Source organism: Tilletiaria anomala (assembly GCF_000711695.1).
Source record: "Tilletiaria anomala UBC 951 chromosome Unknown K437scaffold_175, whole genome shotgun sequence".
Taxonomy (NCBI): Eukaryota; Fungi; Basidiomycota; class Exobasidiomycetes; order Georgefischeriales; family Tilletiariaceae; genus Tilletiaria; species Tilletiaria anomala.
Window position 1 is genome coordinate 1,585 of NW_013546847.1, and position 20,471 is coordinate 22,055.

General features: G+C 57.3%; 6 protein-coding genes across 6 annotated transcripts; 4 read left to right on the forward strand and 2 right to left on the reverse strand.

Moving 5' to 3' along the window:
* The first annotated feature begins 612 nt into the window (after positions 1-612).
* On the forward strand, positions 613-1,447 carry K437DRAFT_57521 (uncharacterized protein). Its single transcript, XM_013384543.1, has 2 exons — positions 613-658; positions 740-1,447. The coding sequence occupies exon 2, from the start codon at positions 807-809 to the stop codon at positions 1,338-1,340; it is 534 nt and encodes a 177-aa protein (XP_013239997.1). The 5' UTR covers positions 613-658; positions 740-806; the 3' UTR covers positions 1,341-1,447.
* Positions 1,448-3,796: 2,349 nt separating this feature from the next.
* K437DRAFT_57528 (uncharacterized protein) lies at positions 3,797-6,451 on the forward strand. Its single transcript, XM_013384544.1, has 3 exons — positions 3,797-4,415; positions 4,507-4,517; positions 4,597-6,451. Exons 1-3 carry the CDS (start codon positions 3,893-3,895, stop codon positions 6,103-6,105), a joined length of 2,043 nt encoding a protein of 680 aa, XP_013239998.1. The 5' UTR covers positions 3,797-3,892; the 3' UTR covers positions 6,106-6,451.
* Positions 6,410-8,200, reverse strand: K437DRAFT_296826 (P-loop containing nucleoside triphosphate hydrolase protein; the record flags this gene model as incomplete). Its single annotated transcript, XM_013384545.1, has 6 exons — positions 6,410-7,240; positions 7,327-7,522; positions 7,599-7,700; positions 7,769-7,875; positions 7,953-8,064; positions 8,139-8,200. The coding sequence occupies 6 exons, from the start codon at positions 8,198-8,200 to the stop codon at positions 6,797-6,799; spliced, it is 1,023 nt and encodes a 340-aa protein (XP_013239999.1). The 3' UTR covers positions 6,410-6,796.
* A 285-nt stretch (positions 8,201-8,485) lies between these two features.
* On the forward strand, positions 8,486-14,843 carry K437DRAFT_241288 (uncharacterized protein; the record flags this gene model as incomplete). Its single annotated transcript, XM_013384546.1, has 7 exons — positions 8,486-9,066; positions 9,153-11,636; positions 11,708-11,813; positions 11,876-12,133; positions 12,203-12,277; positions 12,339-12,839; positions 12,898-14,843. The coding sequence occupies exons 1-7, from the start codon at positions 8,633-8,635 to the stop codon at positions 14,839-14,841; spliced, it is 5,802 nt and encodes a 1,933-aa protein (XP_013240000.1). The 5' UTR covers positions 8,486-8,632.
* Positions 14,765-17,716, reverse strand: K437DRAFT_260180 (uncharacterized protein). Its single transcript, XM_013384547.1, has 2 exons — positions 17,313-17,716; positions 14,765-17,220 (listed from the first exon to the last, which is right to left on the reverse strand). Exons 1-2 carry the CDS (start codon positions 17,570-17,572, stop codon positions 14,925-14,927), a joined length of 2,556 nt encoding a protein of 851 aa, XP_013240001.1. The 5' UTR covers positions 17,573-17,716; the 3' UTR covers positions 14,765-14,924.
* Positions 17,717-18,459: 743 nt separating this feature from the next.
* K437DRAFT_57632 (uncharacterized protein) lies at positions 18,460-20,471 on the forward strand (the record flags this gene model as incomplete). Its single annotated transcript, XM_013384548.1, has 2 exons — positions 18,460-18,987; positions 19,061-20,471. Coding segments are annotated over exons 1-2 (1,606 nt in total), but the record flags the coding sequence as incomplete, so codon positions are not given.

Genomic DNA, 20,471 nt, shown 5'->3' on the forward strand with positions numbered 1-20,471 from the left:
CACACTTACAACAAGAAGTCCTGCTGGAATGGGTTGATGCTTATTGGTCGCTCTGTCACTCGGCCTTGGGTGTCAGAGGGCGGGTTGAACAGCCTTTCATTACCTGTTGACGTCATTCATCGCCAGATCCAGCGGTGCTTCGGCTTGCGTGCCCTTTCAACTTGCCCAATTGTGAAGTTCCACCTGTCCAATGCACTTGCGCCTTGTGGCATTCGCTACATCTCTCTTCTTGAACAAGGCAACATGACCTGCTTCCGGCTTCGCCCATCCCTCGATTTGGCGCGTGTTGGCGCTGACTGAGCTGCAGTGACGCCTTCGGGAGACGCCGATCAGACTAGAGCAGGCCAGAGTTTCTGCGCCATTTCGATGTCATCGCATGTGTATTGCCGGTAACGACAAACCGTTTGTCTATGTATAAAGATGGCACCAAAGAAACCGTACTGCTATCTCCGACCTTCATTCCTCTACTTCCTTCTTTAACCTCTCTCACCGCTACCATCAGTCCTGCCAAATCCTTTCTCGTTGATCAGGTCTCGACCTCTTCAATAGCCCCTCTCCCTGGGTTCCTGTCGGCCGGTCCGATCTTCTCATTCCACCTAGCTTCTCATTCTACCTTAGCACCAATGGATTTGTGTGCTCCATTTCGATACCCATTACTGTTAAGTGTCCTGAAGTCACTCGCTGTTAAAGAGATAATAAAGGTCCAGGCTTTGCTCACTACCGCGCTCCGCTACTGTAGTGAGAACGCGTGCTGAATACCGCTGCTGCTGCGACTGTCTTCATCGCTTTGACTGTCTGAACGTACCATGCAACACACTCGAAAGCTTCCGTTGGCACCGCCCCAAATCTCTGAACGCAACTTTAGGGATTCCACAACTCTAGCCCCGTCGTTGTTGCTCTCTAGGCGGTCACTCTACGTACCGGCGGAATACCACGCACTCTTCGCACGTCAGCCTTCGCAAGGCGGTTCCGGGGGCAAAAGGGCAAGGGAAACAAGAAGCTCAGCTCCAAGGCAGCAGGCAGCGCTGCCGCTGGTGCTGTTGCTTGTGGCGATGCTGCTTCGTCAGTCGGCTTCGCTTTCAGAAACGTTGTCTCGAAAGTCATACTGTTTGACCAGCTCATCAATATGCGCCCGCTTCACCGCAATAGGTCGACGCTGCGATCCAGAAAGCAGCTACGCTTCACAAATTCTAACTGCACATCCTCGTAGGAATCGCTATGGAGTCGACGGGATGTACCGTAAAGGCGAACAAGTACGGCTGCTTCCAATTCAGCGACGACTTTGCCTAGCCCAAGTACGATGGCGGCCGACCGAAGAGCGGCAATGGCGCGCAGGCTAACGCCGGGGCTGCTTACATTGCTGAACTGGTCAAGCAAAAGGGTAATTCGCTCTAGCAGGCGCCGCGCACGTACAACGACCCGCTCAACCAGTGGGAAAATCCTAGTTACCAGACCCATATACACCATCATGAAGAGTTAGGGGTTCTGATTCGGCAGGTCTAGCTGTCTGCATCGCCTGTCAACCATGGATCAGTTGTGGATGATGTTTTGCAATGGGAGTGCGCGAGCGTGACTTATCTGATGTGTCCTTGACCGGCGACCATGAATCAGGTGTAGGTGTCACGATGACATGGATCAAGTTGCAAAGGTCTTCAGAATGCAAGACCGTGATGCATGACGCTGAATATCAGACGGGGCCACGCCACGATGCTCTTCGTCCCACGACATCGCACTGTGCGCAGACCAGAAGGCGTCTCTTGTTGAGCTGTCAGGCTCTTCCCTGTTTACCCATTAAACTGATGTTTCGATGACACCCCTCTAAATAGACCACACCATACGACACACAAGACTTAACCCGGAACAACCGAGCTGGGGTTTGCAATCTGCAGATGCGTCAGGCGTCAAGAACTGTGCGCCAGGCCGCAGCAGTGCCGCACTCCGCAGTGCGCGGGCGGTCAGGCAAATGGGACGAGCGGTGGTAAATGTCGTTATTTTTCGAAGAGGGGGATCTCTATGGCCTATGATTGAGCCTGCTTAGTGTGAGAGCCTGCTGCATGTTACCTGGGGGGGAGGCGGGGGCCAGGAAGGCCGGGAATCGGGTCGTGAGACGCGAGCCATGACCCACGGAACGCGGGAGCCGGGAAGGCCGTGGCAAGATCGTGAGAGAAAGGGTAAACTTGTCCTAGAAAGTTGCCTTTTTCTTTTCTATTTTGAAAAACCCGACGCCACAGAGGAGAAAAGCCACAGACGGTTTCATGCTAAAAGCGAATTTTAGCGAAGGAGTTCTACCGCAACACGCGTGGCAGACTGGCAGGGTCTATTATCTCCATACTGAAACAGAGTCACGACAATAGCCACCAACTCTCTACAGAGATCGAGTTGTGTGTGAACTTGTGAACAGTGATGAAGTGTAGTATCGAGGACGTTCATGGTAGCGTTGAAGCGCAAACGCGCCGAGGCGCTGAGTTGCGCGATTTCCCGCTTGTGGGGATCGCACGAACTCCTGGGCCTGCCTTCCTGGACCCTGTCGACTGTGGGGCGTCGCCTGGCCTGACTTGGCTTTCGTCTGCCCTGGTTGGCCGGTTGGACTGGCAACCAGGAGGAGGCGCTGCTGGGCTGGTAGAGAAGGTGCTGTGTATGTGGGGGTCGAAGGGGACATAGTAATCGACCTGGTGCTGTCGTGTAAGGCTGGAGTGCTCTGTGCAAGTGGTTGCCAATCTGCCTACAAATTGCGAGGACAGACAATGTATGTACATACCATATGTGCTATAATGGGAGTACGTATGTATGAATGAATATATTCTCGTATGAATGTTAATACATTGCCATACATAGTGCCGATGTGGTGACTTGGAGAGAGAGGAGTGGTATGCACATAATCTGCCAATGTCGGATGTCAGATCTGAAGAGCAGATGTACCGCCTGGAGCAGCCCTGGGGCCTGGAGACTGGTGTGACGCACATGACTGCTGAACATCTCTTTTACATGCATGCATCGGTTTTGGTTTCAACTACATAACTACGGGAACATACACATGCAGTCAGAAGGTTGGTGCTCTGCCACTGGAAGCAGTGTGGCTTTCCAACACAACCTAAATTCGGAATAGGCTCCAAGCGTGTCAACTCAAATGGTCTTGATGAGTGTCGAACAGAAGTCCACACACACGTTCACTGGTAAAGTGTCGCGGGTGGACTCGCGAAAGACACGCCGCCACTTCAGCTCTACACTGCTACAGTGCTGCCCGCCCATACTTTTCGTGAGGCAGCACTGCTGTATGCAGATCACGCTATTTACGTACATCCACCATCCCAATCGCAATCAATGCGATGAAGAGCTCTCGAGTGAGGCACGGAGGGAGAGAAAGAGGCAGGGAGGGGCTCTCTCGTCTCGATGAAACAGATGAGAGGATCAGGTTTATTAGTTAACTTGCTCTTAAGATCGTGGTCCAAGGTCATCCTTTCGTTGCACGTCTAAAGGTGGAGAAGGGTCTGCGTTCAGACGGTCTCGCAGTAGAGAAAAAAGAGGACTGTCTCACACACCCAATCGGCGAGCGATAGGGACGCGCTCAAATTGGCAACAGTTCCTATCTGACGCCGAGGAAGACGACGATCCAGAGCCATCAAGTCCAGCCAGCCCTCTTTCACGCTTCCGCCTTGGACAACTCGCAGACCGAGGTCGCGAGAGCGTTGCTATCTTCATTCTGAGACACTCTCTGCGTCCCCTTGCCCTTCATTCCGACAGGTCTGAGCGTGTGGCCAAACTCATCCGCAGGCTCAGCTCCCCATCTCCGGTCGGGCCCCACGCTAACGCGGGCCAGCTCCTCCAACTTCATATACTCGGCCTGTGTCCGACGCCCTTCACCCTCTCATCCCCCTCCTTTTCACCTTCCATCATGAAACCCCAAACACCGCTCGCATTAGTTACGTTGAGCATCGCTTCTGCTACAGGTAAGGCGTCGGCCCAGTTCGTCGAGAGGCGGCACGCTTCAAGTTCGCATTCGCGACGAGACCGTGTCTCCCACGCTCCCACTCCTCTTGCCATGCGCGACGGCCTCGTCCACCACGTTGCTAACGACCTCGTCGACTCAGGTTCAGATTCGAGCTCGAGTAGCAAGTCGCCCATCGCCAAGACGCCATCTGCCCACCGAGCCGCGTCGTCCTCTTCCGCCAAGGCGCCCGCCTCCTCACCATCCTCCAAGTCAACCACCGCGTCTAAGGAATCTACCGAAGCGAAGAGCTCAGATTCCTCTTCTGACTCCAGCTTCAAACCTGTCAAAGGCATCGTATCAGGCTTGGGAGAGGTCGCCAATGGCACCGCAAAGGTTGTACACGGCCTTGGCAAAGCCGTCGAGAGCGTGCCCGTCGTGGGACCGGTCGTCGCGAGCCTTCCGGTCCTTAAACCTGTTCTGACTAGCGGTGAGCATCTATCAAGGCCGAGTTGCACATTCAGAGTGCTTGCATGCTGACTTTGTCTATCATCTTTGCCTCTGGGTCTCGCGCGCGACAGGTGATCACTCCGTGAGTGTCCTCCGCATCGCTCCCGACGCATTTTCACGGATTCCACACACTCATACCGCTTCCTTTCTTGCGCATTCAGTCTGGCGGTGGTGGCGGCGGAAATGGGGGCGGTGACAATGGCGGAGGAGGAAATGGCGGTGGCAACGGAGGCAACAGCGGAAACGGGGGTAATGGTGGCGCTGGAGGCCCCAATCCACCGGGCAGCAATGGCCAGGGCAACAATGGCACGTATTCAGGGCAGAGGCCTCCGTTCAACCCTTCACTCAGCTCCCCGGGAATCGCCAACCCCAAGGCCATCGGCATCGCCACGGGTACCGCCGGTGCCGGCGGGACGATTGGCACTGTTGGCGCAAGCACAGGAGCCAACGGCGCCGCCCTCGATGGTGGTGCTGCGACTGACGCTGGCGCCTCTAGCCAGAGTGGAGACGGGACAACAGGCACCACCCCTGCGTTCGGATCAACAGGTTCTGGAAGCGTCGGCGACTCCGGTAGTTTGCCAGGCTCCAGCAGCAGCGGCGCCAATGGGTCATCATCCGGCTCCAACTCTGCCAAGATCGCCGCGCCCATCGCAGTCATCCTCGTTGTCCTCATCGCCGCCATCGTCTTCCTCATCGTCCGCAGGCGCCGAAGACACAAGGCTGCCGTCGCTGCCTCTGCCGGCACGCTCGGCGCCACTGGCCGTGCGCGCACGTTCAATAGGAACTACAAGCGCGGCATGACCTTTGGCGCAGGACTCGTCGGAGCCGGCAAGTACCAGGATCGCATCGACGGTGATCGTGTTTCGCGTTCGTCCGAGGACTCGTGGGTTCCTGGTCAATTGCAGAGTCGGCAGTCGAACATGCAGTTTAACGGCCCGGCGTACCACGACTTCATGACGGAGGTGCCGCATTCGCCCATCACGCCTGTCGCACCGGCCGCAGCTGTGTACCCCTTCAGCTCATTTGGCAACGCCAACATTAACCCATTCTCTGACGGGGGACATTCAAACGAGGCCGCATCGTCCACCCACACTTTCACCACTACCACGGCGCCGACATTGTCAGAAGCACCTTTGTCACACAACCATGAGCAGAACCCTAGCCGCGTGAGCGTCGTTTCGGCCTCCGGCATGTCGCTTGGCGGCCTCTCCTCGGCAATCTCCCACGGTCACGGCTATGTCACGGCGTCCGAGCAGAGCCACCACACCAATAGTGTGCTGGTGGACGACGACGCTGCCTCAATCGACTTTAGCATGATCCACACGCGTTACCTCGCCTTGGATACCTTGCAGCTCGCGTCAGCTGGCAACACTAATAACCTGGACCGCCTTACCGTCGCTGCGCACGAAGGCCGGCACGCGCACACCCCGAACCTCGGGGATCCCTCGCAGGTGTTGTACGTCGGCAACGGCAGCGAGATGCAGCACGGTCAGCGCGGATACAGGAGCAGCCTCGCGGTGCGGAACAGCAACAACCCGTTCGATGACGGCTATGAGATCTCGCCATCCATTCACGTTTCGTCGCATGATCACCACTCGATGGAGGCTGACCAGGAGGACAATGCTAGCTACTCAGTCCACTCGCACCGCCCGAGCAGCTGCAGCCACTAGGCGCTGCTGTGCGCGCCAACCAACGGACCGGGCCTTTCACTTTCGGGATTGACTTGTCGCAACTTCCTCGGGTATCACACGCGCTGTCTCAACACAAATGTTCCGGCTTGCTGCTTTCATTTACATCACCATCAACATTATCATCGGCATACGTCATGTGTACCCAGCGCATGATCGCGTTTCGGATACACAGCACACGCTCATTTCGAATCTAACTTCGGTTTCTGCAACCCCACCACTCCAACTAGCGTCTCTCCTTTTAGGGGAAGCTCGGTCACGGGCCACACCTACACTGTGCAATCACCTGCGGTGTACATTAGCAAAAGATACAGCGGGCAACCGCTCTTGATTCTGCCTTCTTCATTCACAGCTTTCGCTTCCACATTCGCATTTTCCCGCCTTCGCCTTCGCTTTTGCCTGCGAACTTCTCTTGGGATTCGTCGAAATAGATTCCTGTACCGACAGGACGGCAGTAACCTACTGGGCTCTCTTTCTTGAAGCTATAGGGCAGAGACCGACCGAACTACTCTCCTTTTCTTTGTACCTTGACACATCAGAATGGGCAATGCGCAATACTTTCCCGCGTTTCTTGAACATGCGTGCTCAGTGGGAGTGCGTGCGTGCGTGAATGCAATGCGTGCTCTTTCAGCGGATGGGGTATACACGGAGTCACGAAGGTGGTGACTGTATGTCACACGTTGAATGCATCGGGTTTGATGGCCATCTTTGACAGTCGCGCAAGGAGGCCGCCAAGTTGAACGAGCGTTGCGACGCCCTCGAGGATGCGCATGTGCGTCCAGCCGATCTCACGGATGAATTCCAGCTTGAGAGCCTCGGGCATGCCATCCAGCGTCTTGACGACACGGAAGAGTGTCGTTATGATGTCCAGCGCAGAGTAGCCCTGGCTCCAGATCTCATCCAGACGCTCGATCGCCGTATCCACGTCGCCTTTCTGGCATGACTTGAGCACCGCGCGGATCACCCGCGGATGCGGCTGGTCACACACTTTGAAAACATTGTCCGGCGAGACAAACCCTGAGCCTGTCCAGGTCGACTGTAGATTGTTGATCGCTTGTCGCATATCGCCTTCGCAGGTGAAAATTAGCGCGCCAAGGCCTTCGTCGCTGTATTGTACCTGGTAGGTCCAATTCAACCCCGATCTGTCAGCCGGTCTATCCCTCACGAGACAACTATGTGAAGTACTGGACTCGAGCGACTCACCTTTTCTGTCTCGCAGATCTCCAGTAGCCGCTGCAGCACTTCTTCATCCTTGAGCTTGGTGTAGCGGAGAATGGCGCACCGACTCTGCAATGGATCGATGATCTTGTTGGATTGATTGCAAGCGAAACAAAAGCGGGTCGTATTCGAGTAAATTTCCATAGTGCGTCGCAGCGCTTGCTGTGCGCCAGATGTCATACTGTCACACGGCAAGGCAGGCATATACTAATGAGACCATGCGGAACGAGTCCCCGACCTGACCTGCCCAACCTCACCTGTCTGCTTCATCGAGAATCACAATCTTATGCCGCCCTGCTGGCAAAGACACCTTCTTTTGCGCGAAATGTTTGATCTTGTTTCGTACCACATCGATACCTCTGCAAAAGAAGTGGGCATAAGCGTGTCTTCTGTGGCCTCTGGAACAGTCGGCCAATGGCGAGCGCACCTCTCATCGGAAGCATTCAACTCTAGTACCCCTTCCTTGTACGCATCGCCCAATAGGGCGTGTGCAAGGCAATGCACGCTGGTAGTTTTCCCAATCCCGGGCAACCCCTGCGTGTGCGAGGCAGGCAGAAAGTGAGTAGCTCATATAACATGACTGGCGGCAGCCCTCCAGGAGGCTTGCTCACTGATATGAGCAAGTGCGGCACGTTTCCATCCCTCTGAATGACTTTGAGCCTCTCGATCGTCGGTTTGTTGCCGACGACATCGTCTAATTTGAGCGGTCTGTACTTCTCCACCCTGAAGAATTATGAGCACACCTCATCAGCATAGGCCCATGGCTGCTTTACGCATCGCAAGGCGTGATCACTTACCAAGGCAACTCGTAGGCTGGGGTCCCGTCTTGCGACGATCCTGCAGCGGCTGTGATACTCATGGCGAAGAGAAAAACGAGCCAGGTCCGGCGCCTTCCTTCGTTACAGCTCGACTACTTAGGACGATCTATACCCTGTGGAAAAGCTGGTGGGTAACTTGATAAATGTGAAGGCTCACAGAGAGTGTTGGACATACGCGTCTCAAATCGAGCTTTTCTGTAGGCGATGCGTGACAGGCGCGCTTTTGTCACGCACCAGACGCGCCGCCCCTCCCCCCCCACCAGGAGGCCTTTAACGAGTAAAGATGAGAGCAGACAAAGACCAGAGGGCGACGTGCCTTGGCTTTTGCTCACACCCACGGCGAACTGACGCGACTGACGTCTTTTGCATTTATCATCGCAACCTCGGTGTTTCTAGCCCGGCCTTGTTTTTGGGCTCTCGAGAGCTGGTGTCAGCTTTCGAGTGTCCATCGACAACGAGCAGGCGTACTCGTCATGTCGCGAAGGCAGTCGTGCGAGGGAACCAAGGCGTCGCGGGTGAACCGCGCAGCCGGGAGCGACAACGACGACATGCTCAGCGCCTCATGTTCCTCGGCTAACGCTCCCCTAGGAGCAAGAGGCAGAGGGCACTTTGGCGCGGGCGAGAAGCGCAAGAAACGCTTGTCCGAGGATCAATCGAATCAGCGCAAGAAGCGCATCGTTGAATCGTATTCCGGGGGTGACAACGATAGTGATACCCCAGTCATTGGCAGGGGACGCTCTAGAAACGTCAAGGGCAAAATCAGGGCACAGGCTGGGCAAGTGGACAGCAGTCAAGAAGAGGCTGATGAGCTAGAGCCAGGTCTGTCGGAAGATGCTTCGATGGCACATCGGCAGCGTGAAAACGAAAAGGCGAAGAAGCTGCGCCTCATCGATGATCACTGGCCAGTGTGAGTCCCAGCATTTTGGACCCAGACTCTCATCTCAGCGAGACCCCTGTAGTGACGGCGAGGCTACTTGGGCAACATGTACACAGCTGCTCAAAATGCAATGTCGCTCCCACTCTTAAAGAACTTCGAAAGATCAACAAGATTAAATCACCCAAGAAGAAGCGAAAAAGCAGAGGTGGCGATGCATCCGTTTGGTACGGTACAGACCGCCTCAAACGACCCGCCGACGGCTATGCCGAGACCTCTACGGATGACGACAAGTCTTCCAAAGCGGAGATGAGGGCAGACATTGAGCGAAAAGGAGGCTGGCTACGATGCACCGACTGCACCGCACCGCTCCACTGGGACTGTCTACAAGGAAGGCGCAAGAAGACCATCCTGGCAGATCTCAACGCCAATCTCCCAACCGGGTTCAAGCCAGTCAGGGAGATCGCGAGCAATGTCGAGCGAGAAGATATTCCCTGTGAATCCTGTTACACCAAGCCCGCCATGTGCTACATGTGTGGCCTTGACACTGTCGGTAGGACAGAGGAGGAGGCGATGGAAAGATGGGGTCAAGAGGACGAGGACAATGTTTCTGCACTGGGAGACTATGCGAGACCCGTCTTCAGGTGTCTCCGATGCTTGAGAACGGCGCACTACGAATGCCTGGTGGAAGGCGAAGAGGACGAGCATGGAGCAGCATACAAGGTGCAACATAAATACGGCTGGCAATGCTTGGACTGTCACAAATGGGCGGCAGTCGACGAGATCATCGCTTGGCGCTACGTGCTGGGGGAGAGCCGGACGGAACGAAGCAGTGGCAGTCTGTGGAGCAGAGCGGTGTCTCTGAAAGGTAAGGAGGCTAAAGGTGAGCAAGATGAGGAGCTCGGCGACTTGGGTCGAAGGGAGTATTTGGTCAAGTTTGAGCGACAGTCCTTCCGCAAGCTCGCTTGGGTGCCGCATGCGTGGCTGTCTTGCACCAGTCTGAAGCTCAAGCATTTTCTGCAACATGGCACTCGGCTCGAGCTGGAGCCTTTGGAAGACAATCGTCAACGCGTGCAGCTGACTACTCAGGCCATCAAGGACGCGAACGCGATGGACGAGGCGGCTATTCTGAAGCAAACAATGAATGCGGCGGAAGAGGAGGCAGACGTCCTCCTCATGCTCCGCGGTCCACCAGCAGAGGATGTGCATGCTGTAGAGCGCATCCCTAAAGCGTGGCTCTTACCAGAGCGGATGCTGGACGTATATTTCCACCCGTCCATCTTGGAAGGCAGTGAGGAGACAGAAGCGGCGGTCAGGAACACCGAATTCAAAAAGAAGAAAAAGCTCCTCAAAGGCGATGGTGGCGCGCCTCCGATTGACATCACCGGCCTCATCTACATCGACGAATTGGAGGGCACTGTTCACACTATCCCTACCAGTGCGGCACAGTCTTTCGAGCACATCTCTCATGCGCTCATCAAGTGGGGTGACCAAGGGTACGAAAAATGCACCTGGCAGGACTTATCCGATATGCAGCAAGAAGACAAGGAATTCAAGATGGCGTGCGTACGATCTTTCGAGCGCTACCTGAACGGTCGTGACGTCCTCGTACGAAAACCCACTGCGCAGGATGAAATCAAGCGTGAGCAAAGGACTCAGGCGCCTTTCACTCCGATTAAGTCACAGCCAAGGTGGCTGGAAGGCGGAAGACTGCTGGATTTTCAGATGGAGGGCCTGAATTGGCTGCGGTACGGCTGGCACCACCAGCAACCGGGCATCCTGGCTGATGAGATGGGTCTTGGCAAGACCGTCCAGATCATATCATTCATCGGGTCGCTATACTATCGCGAAGAGCTTAGCCCTTTTCTTATCGTCGTTCCGAACAGCACGCTGCCCAACTGGGTCAGAGAGTTCGAGAAATGGCTGCCCGCACTGCAAGTCGTGCCATACTACGGCGGCGAGGAGTGTCGGAAGGTCATCGAACGATACGAGCTGTTTCACAGCAGCCCGCCACCTGCAGAGTACCAACCGCTGAAGGCAGATGTTGTCATTGTGGGCGACACCACTATGCGGAGTGATCCTGGGCCCATTCATAAAGTCCATAGCTGGGAGGTGCTGGTTGTCGACGAAGGGCACAACCTCAAGAGCGGATCCAGCAATCAACTGCACAAGCGCCTCAGCACCCTTGACACACATCATCGACTTTTGTTGACGGGGACGCCGTTGAACAACAACGTTGGCGAGCTCTTCAATCTGCTCAGATTTTTATCCTCAGACAAGTGGCAGGATATTGAGGAGCTCAAGGCCAAATACGAAGTTCTTACTCCTGAGCTTATCGAGGAGCTGCAGCCGCGTCTAAAGCCATTCTTCCTCCGACGAGTCAAGTCAGAGGTGTTGTCACTGCCTTCAAAGATGGAGTTGATCGTGCGCACGTCGCTGAGACCGCTTCAAAAGAAGATATACAAGTCAATCCTCGAAGGCAACGTCAAGGACATCCACGCACTCACAGCAGCCGCACAAACTGCACCAGGAAAAAAGAGAAAGAAGGTTACGCCTGGCATTCTGAACATTCTGATGCAGCTTCGCAAGTGTTGCCAACATGCGTGAGTCTTAACGATTGAGTTTATCTGGAGCATTACAGCTGATGCATGTCCATTGATTCATCCCTCTTCAGATATCTGATCAATCCGCAGCTTGCCGACCTGGACGACCGATACCTCAGCAGGAAGCAGAAGCTGAGCAGATTGATTGATGCTAGCGGGAAGCTCGCTTTTCTAAAGGTAAGCCCGCACGCTTTCGCGAGATCATCTTTTCTAACCACATTGACTTGGGATGCTGCCAGCTTCTTCTGCCAAAGCTGAAGGCGCGTGGCCATCGCGTTCTGCTTTTCAGTCAGTTTGTTATCAATCTCGAGCTTGTCGAGGACTTTATCGTCGAGATGGGCTATCGATATCTGCGCTTGGATGGTGTTACGGGCCTGAAGCACAGGCAAAAGGGTATCGATGCCTTCAACGCGCCGGATTCGCCGTACTTCATCTACTTGCTTTCGACCAGAGCCGGCGGCGTGGGCATCAACCTGACAAGCGCAGACACAGTTATCGTAAGTCACTCGGCCAGCCAAAGGTGATGCTGCCAGCCTGCCATCCTGACCCTTGCGCCCCATCTGCAGATATTTGATCCTGATTTCAACCCACATGTGGATCTGCAAGCGATCGCGCGTGCCCATCGCATTGGACAGATGAAGGTCAGTTTTTGGGCATTCATTCACCGCGGCCTCAATGCTGATTCGACCGCTCGATTGGCAGAACGTCCTCTGCCTTACGCTGGTGTCCAAGGCGACGGTGGAAGAAAAGATCGTCGAAAACGCCAAGCTAAAACTGCTTTTGGATCACCTGGTCGTGCAGAATTTGGAGAACGAGGAGAGCAGACCAGACGTGTTGGAATCGACTCTCAAGTTCGGTGCGCAAGCACTTTTCGAGGAGAACGGCGTCGAGGAAAATGACAAGGATATCAAGTTCAGCGACGAGGACATTGAAGCCATCCTTTGTCGTCGTCAAGGGGAGGAAGGGCCCAAGAACATCGCCACGGCAAGTCAGAGCAAGGATACGCTGGGCAGCAATTTTTTTTTCGCTCGCATGTGGGAACAAGAGGAGTCGCCAGAGGGGCTTGCTGCCGATAAGCACACGCACGGGGAAGATGAAAGCTTTTGGGCAAATCTGTTGCAGCAGCAGAGTGAGGAATCGGCGAAGTTGAATTTAGAAAAACAGGCTCAGTTGTTGGGTCCGCGAAAGCGCAATCAACTTTTCGTGAGTGACTCTCGTGGTGACGTGACAGATACAGAGCTGACTCTCGGGGAATCCTTAGGCAAACCTCAACGAGAATCTAGTATTAAGGGCTCGGACATCGGGCGACGATTCCAGCGAAAGCATGGCGATGCGCAAGAAGTCGGCCAAGAATGGTAGGGATGAACAGGAGTTCGTCCCGCGAGACTCTCCATTCGACAAGGAAGGCGAGCCAACTACCACGAACGGTGCTCAAGGCAGAGCGCAGATGCCTGCCTCCCCTCAGTCAACAAAGGCAGCCGCTTCTCTTTCTGCAATAGCTGCTCAACGTACGTTAAAGCCGTCGGGTCCAAATTCGTCGTCCAATGACTCAAGTGCGGGCGCGTCAAAGTCTGCACCTCCTCGACCGCCCGTGAGGCCGGCCTCTACGACAAGCGCTGCCTATGCAGAAGCTCCGACTTCTCTCGCCGTTGCAGGGACGCCGGCGATGCGAGAAAGGCTGAGGAATAACGTCAAAGACGATGGAATCTCGACGTGGCCGCCTCAAATCCTCCGGGTTGGTTTGTTAATGGGAATGAGCAAAGAGCGACTTGAAAAGCTTCAAGGCTGGGCGCAAAACGGTGTTGCCCTTCCGCCTGTTGTCCCGTACAAAGAACGACCGTCTCTGACGGTGCCGCAGCTGAAGTATTTTGCGGCACATATGAGCTTCCCAGAAGCTGCCCTATCACAAATCTTCGGAGTCGTGCAGGAACATCAGCTGCCACTGCATCTGCGCAACTTGCCCAATTTTGGCCTAGATCAGCTCGATTTGCAACTGATCTCTAACCACGCATGGGGCGTCGCATATCATGCTTTCATCCGAAGCGTAGAAGCGTACCGAGCGTCAAACTTGCAATCACAGGCTCTAAACGAAGCCCAAGCTGTAAGCCCAATTCAAGCCCAAGCTCAAGTCCTAGCACATGTAGCAAGTCAAACACGTCCGAGACCACCAGCACCGCCGCGACAAACTATCGTGTCCAGCCAGGCCGCTTCTGGAAAGGCACAGGATCCGCAGACGCTGTTGCGGACGGCACCGAGATCAACCCCAAGGCTGCATTCAGGGCCATCCCCACACTCGTCCACAGCACAGCGCGCATCACTGTCGCCAACAGTGACAAGTGCAGCAGCAGTGACCACAACTTCGCCGGCCACGCCCACGCCAGAAGCCGCTGAAGCAGTAGTTGAGGCACCGATCCTGTCGATCCATCTTAGTCCCCTCAACCTCTTGCGGTGGAAGGCGGGAATTGACATTTTGAACATTCCTCGGCTTACCCGTGCTGCGGAGGTGGCGATTCAAGAGCAGAGTCCCCAAAGAAGGGCGAGTATGATTGCCAAGATTGAAGAGAGTATACAAGCCTTGACAAAGCCCAGCACGATGTCGAGAGGCGGTCTGACGATCAATGGCGCTGTAGGGTTTCCGAAGACTGCTTCCACGAGTTTTCCTGAGGCCGAATTGACGCCTTTGGGCGTGTCGGACAGTTCCCGCTTGAGTCCTCAAACCCCCCATAGGGGTGTTCAAGGCTTCAATGCAGCTCCAGCGAATCCGTCCCCATTGGTATCGGCCTCGCCACAGGCAATATCTGCTGTTGCCTTGGGAAAATTGAATGGGCACAGCACCAGCGTGGGCACTCGGCCACCGAATGCTGGCCTTCGGCACAAACCCAGACTCAACGTAAGCGTGGCCGATCTCGTGAATAGACCCAACCAAGGCGCGCGTCCGCCGCCTATTTCCTATACGATCCAACGGCAACAGCAGCAGCATCATCTGCCCGTTTTGACCAATCAGCCACAGCCACGGCTCCTTTACGCGAGTGACTCGCCCGACTTCATGAGAGCAGCACCTCGGCCGGCGCCAGGGCCAGCGCGGTCGGCAGGCTGTGCGCCACCTTCGCCTCAGGACCAGGTACAGGTGGCATGTGATCAGATGAAGCAGAATGGCTATGTATTACAGCCGGGGCCCGTCCCGCCCGGTGGAAATCAGATATGAAGAATTCATGTTCTGGTTCCGCACTCGTCTTGTAACTCCTCCTCACTGGTGTTGCTACTGCCATTCCTTCTGCACTACAAAGATTACTGTGCAGCCCTGTCATTGTCTCCTTCAACGAAGGAAGTGACGACGCGGCTATTCCGTATGCAGTGGAGCATGCGCGCGAGTTCCAACTTAGGCTTGACCCTGTCGTCCTTTGCCTCGTAGTCGGCCTGCTCCTCGTTGTCCGAATTGTAGCTCGCATCGCCGATGCCCTGTGCGGCGCGCTCGAGGATGCGCCGCCAGGCCTGCCGCGACATGGAGTCGCGGCCAGGCAGCGCGAGGGAGGGGCTGAGCAGTGGCTTGTGCCACAGCTTCTCGAGGATATCCTCGGTGGAAGGGGCGATGGAGGAGGAGCGTGTATCGTCGTGGTCGTCTTCGTCATCTTCTTCGTCGTCCTTATCTGCGCCGCGCGATTCTCGCGCCAGTGTCGCTGTCGCTACCGCTTTGCCCTTGTCCTTCTTCGAGTGAAGCGTCACTTTGAAGGACGTCGACTTGGATGGCGTATCGACCTCCTCCTTTGAAATGGCGGCCGCAGCAGCGGATGAATTGGCAGCAGCCTGCGCCCTCATCCTCTTCTTCAAGCTCGCAGCCGCCGCACCGCCACTGCCGCTAGCACCACCGGTGGAAAGTCGCTTCAGCTTGCCCTTGTTTCCGATGGCACCTGGCGCGGGCGAACCCGATGCACCGCGCTCTGCCCTGCCCGCCGTTGCCGCGGCGGCGGCGAGCGCCTCGCTCGGCGCAGACGAGCTGCCGTCCTCGCCAGCATCGCCAGCGGCGAGCCCGGATGTCTCTTCAACGATCTTGTTGACAAATTCCGTGCGCTGCCTCTGCATCGCCTCGCCGAACTCAAGCTCTTCGGGCGTGTCGACATTCTCCTGCGCGATCGCCTCGGGCGCGACAACGTCCACGCGCGGGGCGCGGATACGAAACAGCAGGTTCGTCGTCGTGGCGACGGCTGCAACGTCCTTGCCTTCACCTTTTCCCTCTGCTGTTGCTTCTCCTTCCGCCTCCGCCAGCTGCCTGGCCTCCTCATATGCCGCGTCGTCTTTGAACATTTCCGCCTTGAGCGGTGCTGGCACGCCTCGCCACCGCCCGTGTTTGTGCATCTCGTCCTGCTCAGCGGGTGCCAGCAAGCCCCAGACTTTGCGCGCGATCTCGACGCTTCGGAGCGAGTGCTCATCGGCAAATGGATTGCAAGCCGCGCTGCCGCTGTGCACACTGCCGTCGCTGCCGCCGGGCGGCAACGCAGCACCGCCTTCGAGGTAGTGCCATGTGAGCCATAGGAAAGCACGTGTGCGCTGACCCGATGGGATGGGTGCGTCGGGGTCGGGGAAGAGGAGAGCCCAGCCGTCAACAGGCGGGGAGAAGTGCAGCTGTGCAACCTCCTCCGCGTGCGTGCAGAGCAGGAAGACAAGGCTGATGATACTTGTGGGTGGGTGCAGCCTCTGCTTGACGAAGCGCTCGGCAACCAGCTCGTCTAACGTAGCCGGGGCCTCCTGCAGGCCGGCTGCCTGTGCCGCACGCGCGGCAGCGATCGTTGCGGCGCTTGGCGGGGGCCCGCCGCTGGTCGCGCCGGGCTTCTCATTGGCAAGTTGCTGGGACTTGAGCAACGCCTTGAGGCGCGGCGAGTCCTGCAGGCTGCGCCGCGTCGTCTCGGTTGTCTGGATCGACGGGATGGCGTGGTAGGAGCGGAGCATCGTCTTCATCTCCGGGTAAAATGCCAGCGTCGTGTTCATGCGCCCGACGTTGAGCAAGAAACAGACCTTCGCCAGCGCTTCGGCGTAGATCGGATCGTTGAGGAGATTCGCCCGAACGCTCTTCGTGCACTTGCTCGATGTGACGAGACTCTCGAGATATAGCTCTTTGAAAGTCAGCTTCTCGGCACCATTCTGTGGCCATTCTTCTTCGTCCGGGGCATTTGCGGCCGGATGTGGTTCTGCTGCTTGTCCTGACACTGGCGCGGGTGCACCATCCTCTGCTGCCAGCTGGGCTTCTTGTGCCGCCTTGGCGCGCTCCAACGCTTTCTTTTTGCTGGCTTTATACCTCTCCAAGCGGTCCTTCCACGCCGCATACTCTTCGGGTGTCTCATCCGAGCGGCGCGTCGTGCCTTCCGCCTGGCCCTCGGGGAAGGCAGGCGCACAGATCACGTCCGGCGGCCCCTTGGCGAACTTATCGCTGCCGGCTCCGCCCTCGGCGCGGATGCCGGGGCGTGGGTTGGTAAAGCAGCGCGTCGTGTCGCCGAAGAGGTGTGCGAGAAGGTTGTGCTGCAGGTCGTTACGCAGGATCGGATCGCCATCAGCGAGCTTGACGGCTTGTGCCCGAGCGCTGCCATGCGGTCTGGAGGGAGGGAAGGTGGGAAAGTGAAGTCAGAGCGCGGCGAAACAACAGTGTATGGTGAGGACGGAGGGTAAGGTTCTTTAGTTGCTCACGGCTTGACGGGGCTTGTATCGCCTTGGCCGGCCGCTGCCTGAGCTTCTTCGGCTGCTGCTGATACTACTCTGATGTCTGCCCCAGATGGCTGCTCTCCTTGCGCTGCCGCTGGCTGGTCCGCCTCGGTCGTGCTCCCATCGGCCATCGACACGTCCGCGACAGCAGCGTCGCTGTGCGGCATTGGTGCCTCAGTGATGCTGCTATCCGCTGGCGCAGGGGGCGGCTCGCGGTCCATGTCCATGGCCTCGCCGTCCATCATGGCGTGGGGAAACGGGTCGAATGCGCGCTGGTGGTGATGGTGGTGCGTTCATTCGCCGCCGTTGTCCGGCTTGCCAGCACGATGGCACATGCATGGGGCGTGGCGGAGAAGGGCGTGGGGACGAGGTGTACAGAACTGTCGCTGGAATGCGCGTATGGCATTCAAAAAGCAAGGGCAACCATGGAGAGCATCCATACATGTACACCACTAACTGTGTTTCGTTCGGTACATGAGTCGGCCGAGATGGGATTTTTCAATGGGAAGCGACTGCGCGCTTGCAATTTAACCCTAATCTGCGGGACAATGGAGCGGGTGACGCTCTTTCGGAAGCGGAACCAACAACTTTCTAGGCAGGTGGGCTTTTTTGCTTGCCGGGGGGGGGGAAGGGGGGTCTTCTTCGCACACGAACGCAAGGCAGTACGGCACGCGCGCGGCAGGGGTGCACTGGCGGCTGCCTCCCAGCCCCAGCTCGCGCATACATAGAATGTCCCTGGTGATGGTGATTGATGTGCGGGGAGGAGTAACGCGACGTGCGTTGGCAGCTCATGCAACGAGAGGGAGAGAAGCGGAAGAAGTAGGAAGGCATGTATCCGGGCTGTGAGCGCTGGGCGCTGCTGGCAGAGAGAAGAAAACGCTGAGAGGCGGAGCATCGCTGAAGGGTTACACGCTTCTCCATCCCACACAACAACCGCCAGCGAAAAGCGCCACCGCACCGCACCGCAGCCATGAAAAGTATGGGATGTATGGGTCAGCAGCACACCCAGGCAAACGTGAACGGAAGCACACCACACCGCGGCACACCCTCCTCCCCATCCGCCCGCCCGCGCCCGTCCCCCCCTTCCAGCCCTTTACTCTCCCCGTCAGGTATTATCGCGGCAGCAGCAGCATCAGCATTAGCATCAGAATCATCATAGAGCAGTGCCCTGATCAACGTCCATACATCGCACCAGTGGCAAAAGCACGTGTGTGTGCGTGGGTGTGTGAGAGAGTGTTTGTGTGCGTGTGTGCGAGTGGCAGGGCGTGCCACAGCTGAGAGCGAGCACCGAGCAGCCAGCCAGTTCCCGGGGTTTTGTATAGGACTCGAGGCCCACTTGCACAGAACAGGCTCGCCACGTCTCCGTCTCTGCTCATCACCAGGCCCTAGCCAGCGCAGCAGGCAGGCAGGCTATACTATAGCCCCTGCTGACTGCTGGACAATTCCCCCGACCTACGCGGGCAGAATGTCTCCCATCGATGGGCGCGAGTCGCCGCGCGACAGGCGCACCATCAGCCCGTCCTTCTCTCGACGCAGCATCAACACCAGCAGTAGCAGCGGCAGCAACCGCCATGACGACCACCAGGGCAGCGCTGCAAGTTCGCGGCACATGGACACTTGGTCGCGTTCTCATGCCGAGCGCGGCATAGAAGACACTAGGGTAAGCGTGCAACTCGCGCTCCCGAACACGGAGAGCACTACGTAGCTGACCGCCCTTTCATCCATTTACTCAGTATGAACAGCGCATCGCACCTTCCTACGAACACGTCAACGAGCGCAGAACAGACCCAAGTCGACAACGCGACGAGCACAACAGACAGAGCCGAAGAATGTCGTCTGAGTCTGAGACGGCCGAGGCAGCTGCTATGGACGCTCGCAGCCCGACTAGGCCGAGCATGTCCATCTCCAGCATCCTCAACGACGATGACGGTCCCGCGCAACGCCGCGAAAAGGCGCGGCCTTCTCCGCTCTCACCGCATAGCGTTACCGCTCCGATTGCAGCGCCTGTGCTGCGGACACCTTCGACGTCCACCCCACTTCCTCCGCCCGTGACGACCGGCACGCAGCTCCCGGCGCCGATCGGTTACGGCAGCAGCGCGTCGCCATCTGCGCCTGCTTCCAGCAACGGGCTCTGGCCGCCGCCAGTGCGCTCCGTTGAGTTTGATCGCCTGACGCCGGCGCAGCAGGCGGCCATCGTGCATGCGTCGGGTCGTCGCAAGACGAATGCGTACAATACCGACGCCGACTACGACCCGGCTTACGAGGCGGACCAGGACGTGCTGTTCGGCGGCTGCGAACGTGCGCTCGCGCGCATCAAGGCCAACCCCGAGCTCTTCGATCCCAGGCGCGACGAGGCCATCCGCAAGGCCATGGCTATCCGCGACGGCTCGCAGCACCAGCCGCAGAGCAACGGCCATGGCCATCACGTGCCGATCGAAGTCGATGAAGGTGGGTCAGTGCACGGCGGGCGAACATCAGCGCAGCCGGCCAAGCAACCGCATGCAGCTCCACACGATGACGGAGACAACGCCCCTTTGGCGGAGAGTGAGGAGGCGCCGCTCGTCAAGTCGGGCAAGAAGCGCAAGGCACCTGCCGCTGGTTCCAGCAGCACGGCGCAGGCCAACGGCAACAGCAAGAACACGAGCCCGCGCCGTGCTCGCAACTCGGCTGGACGCAACTCAAGCGACGAAGAGTGGCAGCCGATGCGCAACAGCAAGGGCAAGCGCACCAGCAAGGGTGGCGCAGCTGCAGCTGCAGGAGCCAAAGACACCGGTAGCGGCAGCAAGCCCATCTCCGCCGGAGCTACAGCAGCTGCTGCCGAGTCGCAAACAGCGGTAGGTTCTTCTAAAGACAAGGACGAGCAGCCAGCGAAGCGCAAAAAGTTACGCATCGTTAAGAATAAGGATGACTCGGACCTCGAGACGGACGAGAATGTGCCACTGTGGGCGCCTGCGTTGGAGCGCTACCGCGAGGAGGCGTACAAGCGTCGCGAGGCGCTCGATCTCGCGTACGGCCTCATGGAGGACGAGCAGGACGAGCGCGTCGCCAAGACGATCGCACGCGGCTACATGTTGCGCTACGACGCCATCTTGCACGAGGAGGCCAAGGCGGAGGCGGAGCGCGCGCGCCTGCGCGAGGTGCAGC